At 45.8% G+C, this 16,220-nt stretch overlaps 1 protein-coding gene across 1 annotated transcript in view; it reads left to right on the forward strand.

Moving 5' to 3' along the window:
• Positions 1-16,220, forward strand: part of PTDSS2 (phosphatidylserine synthase 2) — a 71,996-nt gene that overhangs the window by 33,097 nt on the left and 22,679 nt on the right. Inside the window, exon 4 of the mRNA XM_065404178.1 lies at positions 7,634-7,701. Within this exon, the coding sequence (XP_065260250.1) occupies positions 7,634-7,701 (68 nt within the window). The remainder of the gene's footprint in view (positions 1-7,633; positions 7,702-16,220) is intronic.

Below are 16,220 nucleotides of genomic sequence, written 5' to 3' on the forward strand. Positions count from 1 at the left end.
CTCTTTGTGCCCCATTTCTGTCTCCTAAATTTCACTTGTGTAGATGTTGAGAAAAGAAGAGGGATGAATTAGGATAGGATCCAGGTCCTGAGAGGTGGCCCAGGGCACCCACAAAGGTTGGATCCATGGGAGGCAGAAGGACCTATTGCTGGAGTGTTAAGGACTTGAAGTCGGAGGTGGGATTGGCAGAGCAGGGAGCCAAAAACGCCAAAGATACTCTTTTTATTTGTGTACTTTTTTGCTTGGATAGGACTCCAACCTCATACTGGTTGTGGGAAGGTGACTGTTGGTGGAGGGGATACAAGTGGGGTGGAACACAAAGGAACAGTTGTGACCAGGTGCCTAGAAAGGACCACACTGAGAGTTCCACACTCAGGGCAGACTTCATCCCAAAACCTAGTGATTTATTCAATAATTAGATTTACCAAACTAGTAACAAGCTTCTGTAACACCACATTGGTTAACAAGGAGCCAAACGCAGTCCCCTTTAGGCATTCCAGTACTTTGTTCCCTTCCATACAAACTGGTCTAATATAGTGAGAGGTTACTGAAAACCCAATTCACCGTATATGAGGTTCTACCAATCCCAAAGAATCAGACACTTACCCCCAGGTCAATACATATTTCAGATCTTACCCAAATATCATGCTGTCAGCCAATCCTTAGTAAACTAACTAAAATCATATATTTACAAATGATTGCAAAGTCCTTAGATCAGCTTTGTAGCAGTGATGGAATAATCTGCTAGCTTGTAAAAACTCTCTCTGGTAATGTCCAAAGATTGGAAGATCCTCAGTCCGTTGTTCAAAATGCTCCTTTTTAGTTGTAAATCCATAGCCCAGAGAATTGGAGCAGAAATGAGGCAAAACGGAGATGACTCAGGTTTCTTTTATATCCTCTGCATGTGCATGGAAAGTTACTGTCCCAAACAATGCCCATAGACTCCGTGTATGGAAAGTTATTGACAAAGATGGAGTCAGGGATCACGTGTCCACATCACATGCCCTTACATGTTTTGCTGAATCACAGGGGTGGCCATTGGCTCCTTGCTGTCTGAAGCCTCCTCAGGAAGAGCTATCTGAAGAGTTGATTCTTAATGGCCCATCAAGCTTGAATAGTTCATTCACAATGGGCTGGCAAGAGTAGTTGTAAACTACCTTGAAGAACAAACCCATTTGAAATGCAAATACATAGCCAATATTCATAACTTCAGATAGAGTGATGATACATGGATTTAACCAGGTTAAAGAACGAGGAGTACTTGTGGCACCTTAGAGACTAAGGGTATGTCTACACTACGACATTAGATCGAATTAATAGAAGCCGGTTTTATAGAAATCGGTTGTATACAGCCGATTGTGTGTGTCCCCACATAAAATGCTCTAAGTGCATTACGTCGGCGGACCGCGTCCACAGTACCGAGGCTAGCGTTACTTACGGCGCATTGCACTATGGGTAGCTATCCCACAGTTCCCACAGTCTCCGGCGCCCATAGGAATTATGGGTTGAGATCCCAATGCCCGAATGATGCAAAACAGTGCCGCAGGGGGTTCTGGGTACATGTCGTCAGGCCCCTCCTCCTCCGTTACAGCAACGGCAGACAATAGATTTGCGCCTTTTTATCTGGGTTACCTGTGCAGACAACATACCACGGCAAGCATGGAGCCCGCTCAGCTCAGCTCACCGTCACCATATGTCATCTGGGTGCCGGCAGACGTGGGACTGCATTGCTACACAGCAGCAGCAGCAAACTGCCTTTTGGCGGTAGACGGTGCAGCATGACTGGTAGCCTTCATCGGCGATCTGGGTGCTGGTAGCTGTGGGGCTGGCAGCCGTAGGGCTGCATTGCACCAGCCCCTTACCTTTTGCCTTTTGGCAGTAGATGGTTTATTACGACTGGTAACCGTCCTCGTCGTACAGCAGTGGCTGTCAATCATGGGCACCTGGGCAGACATGCTCTGTCCTATCGAACTGTCTTGATAATGATGGCTATCAGTCGTAGTATGCTATTTTCTGCCAAGCGCCCAGTATTTTCTGCTAAGCACCCAGAAGAGGCCGAGGGCGATCTGGGTGCTGGCAGACGTGGGGCTACATTGCTACACAGCATTGCTACACAGCAGCAACCCCTTGCCTTTTGGCAGTAGATAGTATATTATGACTGGTGTCCGTCGTCATCATACTGCAGTGGGTATCAGATCGTGCAATAGGCCTGAAGGCTAACTGCCAAGCGCCCAGTATTTGCTGCCAAGCACCCAGAAAATGCCGAGGGCTATCAGTCATGCTGCACCGTCGTCTTAAGATGTAAAAAATAGATTTGTTCTGTATTCATTTCCTTCCCCCCTCCCTTCGTCAAATCAACAGCCTGCTAAACCCAGGCTTAGGAGTTCAATCTCGGGGGGGGGGGGGGGGGCATTCTGTGTGACAGTTGTTTGTGTTTCTCCCTGATGCACAGCCACCTTTCTTGATTTTAATTCCCTGTACCAGTACACCATGTCGTCACTCGCCCCTCCCTCCCTCGCTCCTTCCCCTGGTCCTTCAGATACTAGTTTCGCGCCTTTTTTCAGACCAGACGCCATAGCTAGCACTGGGATCATGGAGCCCGCTCAGATCATCGCGGCAATTATGAGCACTATGAACACCACGCGCATTGTCCTGGAGTATATGCAGAGCCAGGACATGCCAAAGCAAAACCAGGACCAGCCGAGGAGGAGGCGATTGCAGCGCGGCGACGAGAGTGATGAGGAAATGGACATGGACCTAGACCAAGTCACAGGCCCCAGCAATGTGGAAATCATGGTGTTCCTGGGGCAGGTTGATGCCGTGGAACGCCGATTCTGGCCCCGGGAAACAAGCACAGACTGGTGGGACCGCATCGTGCTGCAGGTGTGGGACGATTCCCAGTGGCTGCGAAACTTTCGCATGCGTAAGGGCACTTTCATGGAACTTTGTGACTTGCTTTCCCCTGCCCTGAAGCGCCAGAATACCAGGATGAGAGCAGCCCTCACAGTTGAGAAGCGAGTGGCGATAGCCCTGTGGAAGCTTGCAACGCCAGACAGCTACCGGTCAGTCGGGAATCAATTTGGAGTGGGCAAATCTACTGTGGGGGCTGCTGTGATCCAAGTTGCCAGGGCAATGAGAGACCTGGTGATATCAAGGGTAGTGACTCTGGGAAACGTGCAGGCCATAGTGGATGGCTTTGCTGCAATGGGATTCCCAAACTGTGGTGGGGCGATAGACGGAACCCATATCCCTATCTTGGCACTGGAGCACCAAGCCACCGAGTACATAAACCGCAAGGGGTACTTTTCAATGCTGATGCAAGCCCTGGTGGATCACAAGGGACGTTTCACCGACATCAACGTGGGCTGGCCGGGAAGGGTACATGATGCTCGCGTCTTCAGGCACTCTGTTCTGTTTCGAAAGCTGGAGGAAGGGACTTTCTTCCCGGACCAGAAAATAACCGTTGGGGATGTTGAAATGCCTATCGTGATCCTTGGGGACCCAGCCTACCCCTTAATGCCATGGCTCATGAAGCCGTACACAGGCAGCCTGGACAGGAGTCAGGACCTGTTCAACTACAGGCTGAGCAAGTGCCGAATGGTGGTGGAATGTGCATTTGGGCGTTTAAAAGCGCGCTGGCGCAGCTTACTGACTCGCTCAGACCTTAGCGAAAAGAATATCCCCATTGTTATTGCTGCTTGCTGTGCGCTCCACAATATCTGTGAGAGTAAGGGGGAGACATTTATGGCGGGGTGGGAGGTAGAGGCAAATCGCCTGGCCGCTGATTACGCGCAGCCAGACACCAGGGCGGTTAGAGGAGCACAGCAGGGCGCGGTGCGCATCAGAGAAGCTTTGAAAACTAGTTGTGTGACTGGCCAGGCTACGGTGTGAAACTTCTGTTTGTTTCTCCTTGACGAAATCTCCGCCCCCCCACCCACCCGGTTAACTCTACTTCCCTGTAAACCATCCACCCCACCCTCCCCTACCCTCCCCCCTTCAAGCACCACTTGCAGAGGCAATAAAGTCATTGTTACTTCACATTCATGCATTCTTTATTAATTCATCACACAACTAGGGGGATAATTGCAAAGGTAGCCCGGGATGGGTGGGGGAGGAGGGAAGGAAAAGGACACACTGCAGTTTAAAACTTTAAAACTTTAACACTTATTGCTCGGGAAATCATCTAGGGTGGAGTGACTGGGTGGCCGGAGGCCCCCCCCACCGTGTTCTTGGGCGTCTGGGTGAGGAGGCAATGGGACTTGGGGAGGAGGGCTGTTGGTTACACAGGGGCTGTAGTGGCGGTCTGTGCTCCTGCTGCCTTTCCTGCAGCTCAACCATACGCTGGAGCATATCAGTTTGATGCTCCAGCAGCCGGAGCATCAACTCTTGCCTTCTGTGTGCAAGCTGACGCCACCTCTCATCTTCAGCCCGCGATTCAGCACGCCACCTCTCCTCTCGCTCATATTGGGCTTTTCTATAATCAGTCATTGACTGCCTCCACGCATTCTGCTGTGCTCTGTCAGCGTGGGAGGCAGTCTGTAGTTCTGTAAACATTTCATCACGTGTCCTTCGCTTCCGCTTTCGAATATTCACTAGCCTCTGTGAAGGAGAAAGATTTGCAGCTGGTGGAGGAGAAGGGAGAGGTGGTTAAAAAAGATACATTTTAGAGAACAATGGGTACACTCTTTCACGTTAAATTTTGCTGTTCACATCACACAGCACATGTGCTTTCGTTACAAGGTCGCATTTTTCCTCTTATATTGAGGGCCTGCCGGTTTGGTGTGAGAGATCACTCACGCAGTGCCAGGCCACAGATTTCAGCTTGCAGGCAGCCATGGTAAGACACAGTCTTTTGGCTTTTTTAACCTTGTTAACATGTGGGGATGGTTTAAAACAGTACTGCTCTCACTAACCATACCAAGCACCCGTTGGGTTGGCCATTTAAAATGGGTTTGCAATGTAAAAGGAGGGGCTGCGGTTTCAGGGTTAACGTGCAGCACAAACCCAACTAATTCTCCTCCCCCCCCACACCCAATTCTCTGGGATGATCACTTCACCCCTCCCCCCCACCGCGTGGCTAACAGCGGGGAATATTTCTGTTCAGGAATATTTCTGTTCTGTTCAGAGCAGGAAGGGGCACCTCTGAATGTCCCCTTAATAAAATTGCCCCATTTCAACCAGGTGACCGTGAATGATATCACTCTCCTGAGGATAACAAAGAGCGATTAAGGAATGGATGTTGTCTGCATGCCAGCAAACACCGGGACCATACGCTGCCATGCTTTGTTATGCAATGATTCCAGACTACGTGCTACTGGCCTGGCGTGGTAAAGTGTCCTACCATGGCGGACGGGATAAGGCAGCCCTCCCCAGAAACCTTTTGCAAAGGCTTTGGGAGTACATGAAGGAGAGCTTTCTGGAGATGTCCCTGGAGGATTTCCGCTCCATCCCCATACACGTTAACAGACTTTTCCAGTAGCTGTACTGGCCGCGATTGCCAGGGCAAATTAATCATTAATCATTAAACACGCTTGCTTTTAAACCATATGTAATATTTACAAAGGTACACTCACCAGAGGTCCCGTGTGTGCCCTCAGGGTCTGGGAGCACGCCTTGGGTGAGTTCGGGGGTTACTGGTTCCAGGTCCAGGGTGATAAACATATCCTGGCTGTTGGGGAAACCGGTTTCTCCGCTTCCTTGCTGCTGTGAGCTATTTACATTATCTTCATCCTCATCTTCCTCATACCCCGAACCCGCTTCCCTGTGTGTTTCTCCAGTGAGGGACTCATAGCACACGGTTGGGGTAGTGGTGGCTGCACCCCCTAGAATGGCATGCAGCTCCACGTAGAAGCGGCATGTTTGCGGCTCAGCCCCGGACCTTCCGTTTGCTTCTCTGGATTTGTGGTAGGCTTGCCTTAGCTCCTTAATTTTCATGCGGCACTGCTGTGCGTCCCTGTTATGGCCTCTGTCCTTCATGGCCTTGGAGACCTTTTCTAATATTTTGCCATTTCGTTTACTGCTACGGAGTTCAGCCAGCACTGATTCATCTCCCCATATGGCGAGCAGATCCCGTACCTCCCGTTCTGTCCATGCTGGAGCTCTTTTGCGATCCTGGGACTCCATCACGGTTACCTGTCTGATGAGCTCTGCGTGGTCACCTGTGCTCTCCACGCTCAGCAAACAGGAAATGAAATTCAAACGTTCGCGGGGCTTTTCCTGTCTACCTGGCCAGTGCATCTGAGTTGAGAGTGCTGTCCAGAGCGGTCACAATGAAGCACTGTGGGATAGCTCCCGGAGGCCAATAACGTCGAATTCCGTCCACACTAACCCAATTCCGACCCCCTAAGGCCGATTTGATCGCTAATCCCCTCGTCGGAGGTGGAGTAAAGAAACCGGTTTAAAGGGCCCTTTAAGTCGAAAGAAAGGGCTTTGTCGTGTGAACGTGTCCAGGCTAAATTCGATTTAACGCGGCTAAAGTCGACCTAAACTCGTAGTGTAGACCAGGCCTAACAAATTTATTTGGCCATAAGCTTTCGTGGGCTAAAACCCACTTCATCAGATGCATGGAGTGGAAAATACAGTAGGAAGATAGACAGACAGACACACACACACACACACACACACACACACACACAACATGAAAAAATGGGTGTTGCCAGATTGTAACCTTTCCATTGACACCTTACATGATATGCTTTGTATAACAGTGGTAGCAACAATGATACAAATCAACACCTTCAATCATACAGCATCACAACAGTATTTTATAAAAACCTGTTGTCTGAGGTTAAGACCTCATTCTTCAAACAGGTTAGCTAACTTCCAATAGTTTGCATTGTCTCTATAGATCTTGTCGTGTAGTTACTGTTAAACCCTTTGCTTTTTTTCTTAACCTCTTTGTAATAGCGTTTTAATAGTAAACTTTGAAAAATGCCATCTGCTCACCTTTAAGAAAATGTAGCATTCCACACAGAGGAAGATAGGCTTCTAAAAATGAAAGCAGCAATATTGCTTAGTGATCTTAAAGAATTGGGACTGCAATGGAACGGCAATTTTTTGTGTCCAAAAAGAGGTCTGCCAAGGTGTACTAGGCATAGGATAAAAAGTAAAGCTGAAGAGTCAGGTAACATCAGGAAGTGGAGGAGGAGATGGGATTAGTTCAGTAAGCAACAGATTTGCTTTAAGGAGTCATTATAAAGTGTGGTGGGGAACTTGAGAAATCTTTCACAGGGAAAGTCCTGCAAGAGAGATGTAATTCAGCTTTTTTTGCCTTATCTCTTAAACATGCACGTTAAAAGTTTGCTGAATTCTGATGCATTCTTGTGGACCCCTATGAAAAGATGTAGAAGAGCATTATCTTGCATATCAATGGCTCTGGGAGATCAATAGGAATCTCACAAGTTCTGCAAGTGGATTGATTTAATGGGCTGTTTGAATGTTGCCTGAATAGACTTGCACCATTTGGGAAGCTTATTGGTAGAGCTCCTTACTTCACTGTTGTGCATTAGTATTTCTTAGTGGAGGAGCAGAAGGGTGCTCTGTGTGAAATTGTTTTCTCATCATGCTACTGATAAACGAATTGCCAAATGATATTTTGCCAGAAGCCTTGCTAACATCCTGTTTGTTTCTGTAGCTTACTGGAGGTTTTGGCTGTGTGTCAGCGTTGTGTATGAGCTCTTCCTCATCTTTATACTTTTCCAGGTAAGGAACTTAAGAATTGACTCTTAATAACAACTGGGGTCTTGCTCTGAATATGAAAGTTCTTTGCTGGTATGGAGGAAAGGTGGTAAAACTACTTAAATATACCCCTTTCCCGTTTCTCCATAGCATGTAGTTCAAACCCTAGGCTAGTTTAAAGCTTCATCAAGATGCTGTTTCCTTTAGCCAGAGATCCTATTGGGACCCAGGAAGGGGGCGGTTGGGTCCACAGGGCAGGGGCCTGATGAAAAAGTCTGGAGGACTCGGAGTGGAGGGTGGGTGGGGCGTGCCCACTGCTAAAGGATCTCCCCCCCAGCCTAAGGGGGGGTCCACAGGACCTGGAGACCAAAAAATTACAGGGGACAACTAATAAAAGAACAGGGACAGGAGTGAGGTCAAAGGGTCCAATGAAGTGAACCAGACGGGGACACCGAGCAGAGAACCCCGGACAGCGCCCACTACTCCTCGAAGGCGTCAAGGGAGCCAGTGGACGCCGCCCAGAGGAACTCTGCCCGGATACGTGAACGAACGGAGGACCTGAAATAAGCCCCACAGTCACAGGAGACTCCATCGGCCAACCTCCTCACTCTGGTTTTATAGATGGCCAGTTTCGCTAGGGCCAAGAGGAGGTTGACCAGGAGGTCCCGTGACTTTGTGGGGCGACGGATAGAGAGTGCATAAATAAAAAGGTGAGGAGAAAAGTGCAACCAAAATCTTAACAAAATATCCGTGAGGAGCCGGAATAGGGGCTGCAGCCTGGCGGACTCCAGATAAACATGCACCAGGGTCTCCCTCACGCCGCAGAAGGGGCAGGTGTCTGGGATAGGGGTAAACTGCGCCAGGTACACGCCCGTGCTCACGGGTCCGTGAAGGAGCCGCCAACTGATGTCCCCGGTGGGTTTCGGGATCAGAGTAGAATAAAGGCTGGCCCACCGGGGCTCCTCACTCTCCAGAGGCGGCAGAAGGTCCCGCCACTTCGTATCTGGGCGGGACGCGAGGGTGAGGACATGAAGAACATGGAGCACGAGCGTGTATAGATGTTTCCTTGGCGCGGTCCAGAACAGAACCGGCTGCAGTTCATGCAGCCGGCTCATGGCGAAGGGACCCGGGGGGGGGGGCGGTTGGGTCCACAGGGCAGGGGCCTGATGAAAAAGTCTGGAGGACTCGGAGTGGAGGGTGGGCGGGGCGTGCCCTCTCACAGGACCCGGTCGAGATAGCCCCGAGCAGCGGGCGGTAAAACGGCCCTCACCTCCTGAAGTACGCGCCGGGGAGTACGAGGTCTGGAGAGCCCCATGCGCTGAGCGAGCGTCAGGGGATCCTTTAGCCAGAGATGGTGGGGAGGCAGTGTTCTCTGGTGGCTGCATCAGATGACTGGGAGATGGCACTTTTGGGATATGTCTATACTGCATGCTAAAGCAAGGTGTTTCCAAGCCCTTGCTTGAGCATGCTGCATTGTAAACCTAGGTCTCTCAGCTGTGCTAACGCAGCCATACTGCACTGTACAGACCTCTCCGGTCTGCAGCTTGAGCTGCGTTCACACAGCTCAAGACCTGATTCCCAGTTGGACTTGGGCTCAGACCCCACCTCCTAGCAGGTCCTAGGACCCTGGGTCCTTAATGCTTGCTCACATGATTTGTGTGTGGAAGTGGGGCTTGGGCTAAAACCTGAATTAGAGCCTGGGCTAGTGTGCAGTGTAGACATACCCTTGCTTTCTTTTTTTTTGCACTACCACAGACTTGCTATTTCAGTTTGGGCAAGTCACATTAGCTCTCAGTTCACTCCTCTGTAAAATTGACATGAAAATTAATTGCCTCACAAGGCTTAATATTTGTGAAGTACATTGTGTATCTTGGATGAAAGTTGCTAAGGAAATATTTCTTCCATTAAAAATAAAATACCTAATATGTACATCCACAGTTGTAAGAAGCAACTGCAAACGAGGTATGAGTGCTTAAGTCTTAAGGAGACTAAAGGAAAGTCATTAGCAGAAAGAGGAATTCATGTACCATCAAACAATCCCCATCACATGTAATTAATTTGATGATGACTCAGAGAATCATAGGACTGGAAGGGACCTCGAGAGGTCATCTAGTCCAGTCTCCAGCACTCATGGCAGGACTAAGTATTATCTAGACCATCGCTGACAGGTGTCTGTCTCACCTGCTGTTAAAAATCTCCAATGATGGAGATTCCACAACCTCTCTAGGCAATTTATTCCAGTGCTTAACCACCCTGATGGTTAGGAAATTTTTCCTAATGTCCAAACTGCCCTTGCTGCAATTTAAGCCCATTGCTTCTTGTCTCTCCATCAGAGGTTAAGGAGAACAATTTTTCTCCTGCCTCCTTGTAACAAACTTTTATGTACTTGAAACTGTTATGATGTCCCCTCTCTGTTTTCTCTTCTCCAGACTAAACACACCCAATTTTTTCAGTCTTCCCTCATAGGTCACATTTTCTTGACCTTTAATCATTTTTGTTGCTCTTCTCTGCACTTTCCCCAATTTTTCCACATCTTCCCTGAAATGTGGCACCTGGAACTGGATGCAATACTCCAGTTGAGGCCTAATCAGCGCGGAGTAGAGCAGAATTACTTCTTGGGTCTTGCTTACAACACTCCTGCTAATACATCCCAGAATGATGTTTGCTTTTTTTGCAACAGTATTACGCTGTTGATTCATATTTAACTTGTGATCCACTATGACCCCCAGATCCATTTCAGCAATATTGCTTCCTAGGCAGTCATTTCCCATTTTGTATGTGTGCAACTGATTGTTTCTTCCTAAGTGGAGTATGTTGCATTTGTCCTTTATTGAATTTCATCTTTCAGACCATTTCTCCAATTTGTCCAGATCATTTTGAATTTTAATCCTATCCTCCAAAATACTTGCAACCCCTCCCAACTTGATATCCTGGATATCTATTTTTTCAGTCTTACTCAATTTGCTTCCCCCTGTGATAGGTTGTTGCCTCCCAGGGTGCAGCCTGGGAGCCGTGGGAACCTCTGTGCCCCTCTGCGCTAATTATAAGTGATAGCAAACAGATCAAAGCAGGTTACCTAGGAAATTAAACAAAAAAACAGCAAATTAAGCCTAAAATTCTAGATAGGATTTGAATCAGTAATCTCTCACCCTGACTGTTGATACAAGGAGTCCACCAAGTTTCCATACACAGGCTAGAAATCCCTTTAGCCTGGGACCAGCACTTCCCCCAGTTCAGTCTTTGTTCCTCAGGTGTTTCCAGGAGTTCTCTTGTGTGGGGAGAGAGGCCAGGAGATGGTTACTCCCTGCCTTATATAGCTTTTCCATATGGCGGGAACCCTTTGTTCCAAACTCAGTTCCCTGTCCAGTTTGTGGGAAAATACAGGTACCAAAATGGAGTTCAGTGTCATGTGGTCTGGTCACATGCCCTTCCATATCCTGCTGAGTCATAGCAGCCATTACTTACAGGGTGACTGCAAGGTTTACAGGAAGGCTAAGCTCTTCCATGGTCCATTGTCTTTGTTGATGGACCATTAGCACTGTCTAGCTTCATCATTGTTGTACCTGAAAGGCTAGCTGTAGGTGTTTTCCAGAGTAAGCACATTTGAAATAGATACGTAGTCTATATTCATAACTTCAGATACAAAAAAGATGCATGCATATGAATAGGATAATCATATTCAGCAAATTGTAACTTTTCCATAGACACCTGACAAGCCATACCTTGTACAAAATGCATGATAATTATGTCATCATCATGTCTCAACCATACCACTATGATGAATATGGGGCATATTGTCACGCCTCCCACCCCCAAAAACGGAACAAACCAAAATACGTGTTTTGTTTTTGTTTTGTTTTGTTTTTTCTTCAGGAAATGCACGTGATGATAGTTCAGCCCAGAGGGGGAATATTAGAGTGTTCAGAATAGAAAGGCTTGTCAGTCTTTCTGTTACTTGTGATCTTACTGTTAGTCTACAGTTCTTATTTTGCAGGCTATTAGGGTATTAAATGCTGAATTAATTGCATTTCATAACTAGAGACTTTTTCTCATCTTGAAATCTTAGTAATATTTATCTCAAGTACAGCTCTTTTGAAAATATAAAAACATTATTATCAACACCGCTATAAGGTAGATAAACAGCTCTATTTCACAGGCTTCCACGGTAGAGGGGAAAATCAGGCAAAGTTAAAGGATTTGACAATGGTGACAAAGTGAATTACACTGGTCTACAATTTTTGAGAAGTCGTCTGCTTCAGAGATAAAATGTGCTATTTATTATGTATTTTGATGTGCTGAATTCAAATATGATAATTAAAACAACTGGCTACTGTTTCTAAGATATTTAACTTTTTACATTTTATGTCTATGTATATTGTGTAGATAGTAGAGTTTTAATCATACATTGTAAACCTAGGTCTTTTCATGTGTTTATGGTTGCTTTACATGATAATATTTCACCTGTCCTGTTTATGTATCACTTTAAAAATCAGCAAAAGGGTTATGTAAATAAAATTTATTATGAAAGAAAAGGCAAAAAACTATTATGTACATAGTTTAGTCCTATTCAGTGTCTACTCGGCGCTTCTTGGCTTGTCTCTTGTATTCATTAAATGGAGCATCTCTTGTCACTGTCCAGCAATAGTCTGCAAGCATTGATGGGCTCCATTTTCCCTGATAGCGTTTCTCCATTGTTGCAATGTCCTGGTGAAATCGCTCGCCGTGCTCGTCGCTCACTGCTCCGCAGTTCGGTGGAAAAAAATCTAGATGAGAGTGCAAAAAATTTATCTTTAGTGACATGTTGCAACCAAGGCTTTTGTATGCCTTGAGGAGGTTTTCCACCAACAACCTGTAGTTGTCTGCCTTGTTGTTTCCGAGAAAATTTATTGCCACTAACTGGAAGGCTTTGCATGCCGTCTTTTCCTTGCCACGCAGTGCATGGTCAAATGCATCATCTCAAAGAAGCTCACAAATCTGAGGACCAACAAAGACACCTTCCTTTATCTTAGCTTCACTTAACCTTGGAAATTTTCCACGGAGGTACTTGAAAGCTGCTTGTGTTTTGTCAATGGCCTTGACAAAGTTCTTCATCAGACCCAGCTTGATGTGTAAGGGTGGTAACAAAATCTTCCTTGATTCAACAAGTGGTGGATGCTGAACACTTTTCCTCCCAGGCTCCAATGACTGTCGGAGTGGCCAATCTTTCTTGAGGTAGTGGGAATCTCTTGCACGACTATCCCATTCACAGAGAAAACAGCAGTACTTTGTGTATCCAGTCTGCAGACCAAGCAAGAGAGCAACAACCTTCAAATCGCCACAAAGCTGCCACTGATGTTGGTCATAGTTTATGCACCTCAAAAGTTGTTTCATGTTGTCATAGGTTTCCTTCATATGGACTGCATGACCAACTGGAATTGATGGCAAAACATTGCCATTATGCAGTAAAACAGCTTTAAGACTCGTCTTCGATGAATCAATGAACAGTCTCCACTCATCTGGATCATGAACGATGTTGAGGGCTGCCATCACACCATCGATGTTGTTGCAGGCTACAAGATCACCTTCCATGAAGAAGAATGGGACAAGATCCTTTTGACGGTCACGGAACATGGAAACCCTAACATCACCTGCCAGGAGATTCCACTGCTGTAGTCTGGAGCCCAACAGCTCTGCCTTACTCTTGGGTAGTTCCAAATCCCTGACAAGGTCATTCAGTTCACCTTGTGTTATGAGGTGTGGTTCAGAGGAGGAGGATGGGAGAAAATGTGGGTCCTGTGACATTGATGGTTCAGGACCAGAAGTTTCATCCTCTTCCTCTTCCTCGTCTGACTCAAGTGAGAATGATTCTGGTGCATCAGGAACCGGCAGTCCTGCTCCGTGGGGTACTGGGTGTATAGCTGATGGAATGTTTGGATAATGCACAGTCCACTTTTTCTTCTTTGACACACCGTTCCCAACTGGAGGCACCATGCAGAAGTAACAATTGCTGGTATGATCTGTTGGCTCTCTCCAAATCATTGGCACTGCAAAAGGCATAGATTTCCTTTTCCTGTTCAACCACTGGCGAAGATTTGTTGCACAAGTGTTGCAGCATATGTGTGGGGCCCACCTCTTGTCCTGATCTCCAAATTTGCAGCCAAAATAAAGGTGATAGGCTTTCTTAACCATAGTGGTTATACTGCGCTTTTGTGATGCAAAAGTCACTTCACCACAAACATAGCAGAAGTTATCTGCACTGTTCACACAAGTACGAGGCATCTCTGCTCATTTTGGCTAAACAGAAATGTGTCCCTTTGCAAAATCAAACACTGACAAATAAGAGCGCACGACACTGTATGATTTCTAGAGCTGATATAGGGCAACTTGTTCAGCAGAGTGATGTAAGCTTCGTTATGATTGCATCATCCACGACTTCTAGGAATAACATGATGCAATTCATGTCATGTATGATGCAATACCAGCTTCAGATTGCATCCTTCATTGTTTTGCCTAAAAAGCAAGTACTGTCCAAACCCAGTCATAGATTTATTCATAGATCCAGTCAAAGATGTATTTTAGTCATTTCTGGTTTAAATTGAGATCCCTTCCCTTTATAACTCACTTATCCTCCGCCATTCCCAAGTCAAGGGTCGTATATACTGACCCAATAGCATATCTTGAAAACTAGAGCCAATCAACAATTTTAAGCATCATTTTCGTTCTCAGTGACCCAGAATTAGTAAAGTTTGACTACATTTATTTCAGAAGCTTTTTGGCTGTTGAGCAGTGTTTTATTGGCAAAACTGGGATTAGAATTCAGGAGTTTTTGGCTCCCATCTTCTCTTTCCATTAGACCATGATGCCTACTTTGCAAACACGATCTAAATGTTTAGCAAAACTTTTGAAGTTCATCTGAAGTTTGCTCTGGGTCCATACTGCTTCAAATAGCACTCCCTCTCCTTCAGCCTGATTACCTCCCCAAAAGTCAGTGGCAGAAGCCTTAGGAGCAAGAGAGCAGTCAGTAATTCTTACCTCTAGTGGCTTGTCCAAACTGTTTTGTACTAGTACCCACTGAACCAGGCCACTGTGTCACGCTTAAATGTTTTTGCCTGTGCTTACATGACACTTGATTACTAGATCTTAACTAAATTCATTCTTTCATGTCTCTTACAAGCTGTCTGCCCCCTTGTGTTGAGGTCTTGAGCTTTTTACATGATGGACAAATTTACCTTTCTCCTTTTGTTCCTTTTTAAGTAGTTTGTATTCCTGAGTAATCAGTCCCTCATTCAGTCTCATGTCCCCACCATGCTGGTTATCTTACATTTTCCCAGACAGCATTGTTGCATCTTGCTGTCAATATTTGATTGCTTCAGTTTGATTTCATATGCTGAGCTATACTGCTGTAGTTTTTCTTTTTTGGATAGCAGTTTGTTTATAATTGCTTTTCTTTCCTCTGGTTATGTGTCCTGCCACCTTCTAGGTCTGCTCAACCACTAATTGCAAAGGACATGTTTACTAGCTATTGCCCAATCCTTCAATTTTAAACCAAATATTTATCTTGTAAATATTTGAACATACATTTTTCTTGGACTTAGTCTGTTCTCTATAGATCAATATTACCGACTCTCCTAAAAGCCAATACAAGCTCGTTTGTGTAACAAATCTTTGTTGTGGTAAATGTGAAATTAGTCCAACTTGACTACTTTGTTTTGTCACGTTACTGACTTTGCTTACACAGATTTGATTTTCTCCCCCCCCCCCCCCCCCCATTACACTTTGCTGGTTTGATTCCTACTTGTCTGCTCATTAGCCTGTCATGACAAACACTACTCCATTTATCATGTTGCTGCTAGAGTAAAGCATTGGCTATGACAATGTTTGTGATTCCATTAGGAAATATTTGTTCTTTAGCAAATTAGTTACATGTGATGGGGGTTGCTTGTTGCATGAATTAATCTTTTTTCTAAAGACTTTCCTTTAGTTTCCTTGAAGTCCTATTGTTCATTATACTGGTCTGACCATAATTTGAAAACAAAATTGTATTTCTTATTTGATGAGGACTTCTAGTAAACTCTAACCATAGAATTTAGTTTGATCCTGCTCTTTCTATAACTGAAGTAAACATTTGTGCATGACAACTCCTCTTTGTATGTTGTTTAAGCTGTGTTTTAAATCTGCTGATTTTTAGCATGCATTTAGTTGGCAGACATATGGGCTGTAGCTAGTTTGAAATGCTGCTGGATGTTTCCTGTCCTAGGAAACCAAAACCAAAATGAACAGTTGATATGAGGACAATAGACATTGTAGCCCCTGAAGAATGAACTGGTATGGTTTGGTGGTTGTTGATTGCCCCGCTGAGGTGATTGGAAAAGGAAAGAGGGTGGGTTATTCCTCAACTCTTCAATTATGAGCCTTATAGGCTTTTTTTTTTTAATTGGTGCATAGAAGCTCTTCAGTAAGTTCAGTCAAATCTGTCTCTGGTTTTCCTAGTCTAGACTGTAGGATTGTACCTTAATACAGTCTTGACTAGACATTTGAATCCGCTTCAGCACCTAGTATTGGAG

Source organism: Emys orbicularis, chromosome 4 (genome assembly GCF_028017835.1).
Source record: "Emys orbicularis isolate rEmyOrb1 chromosome 4, rEmyOrb1.hap1, whole genome shotgun sequence".
NCBI classification, from domain to species: Eukaryota; Metazoa; Chordata; order Testudines; family Emydidae; genus Emys; species Emys orbicularis.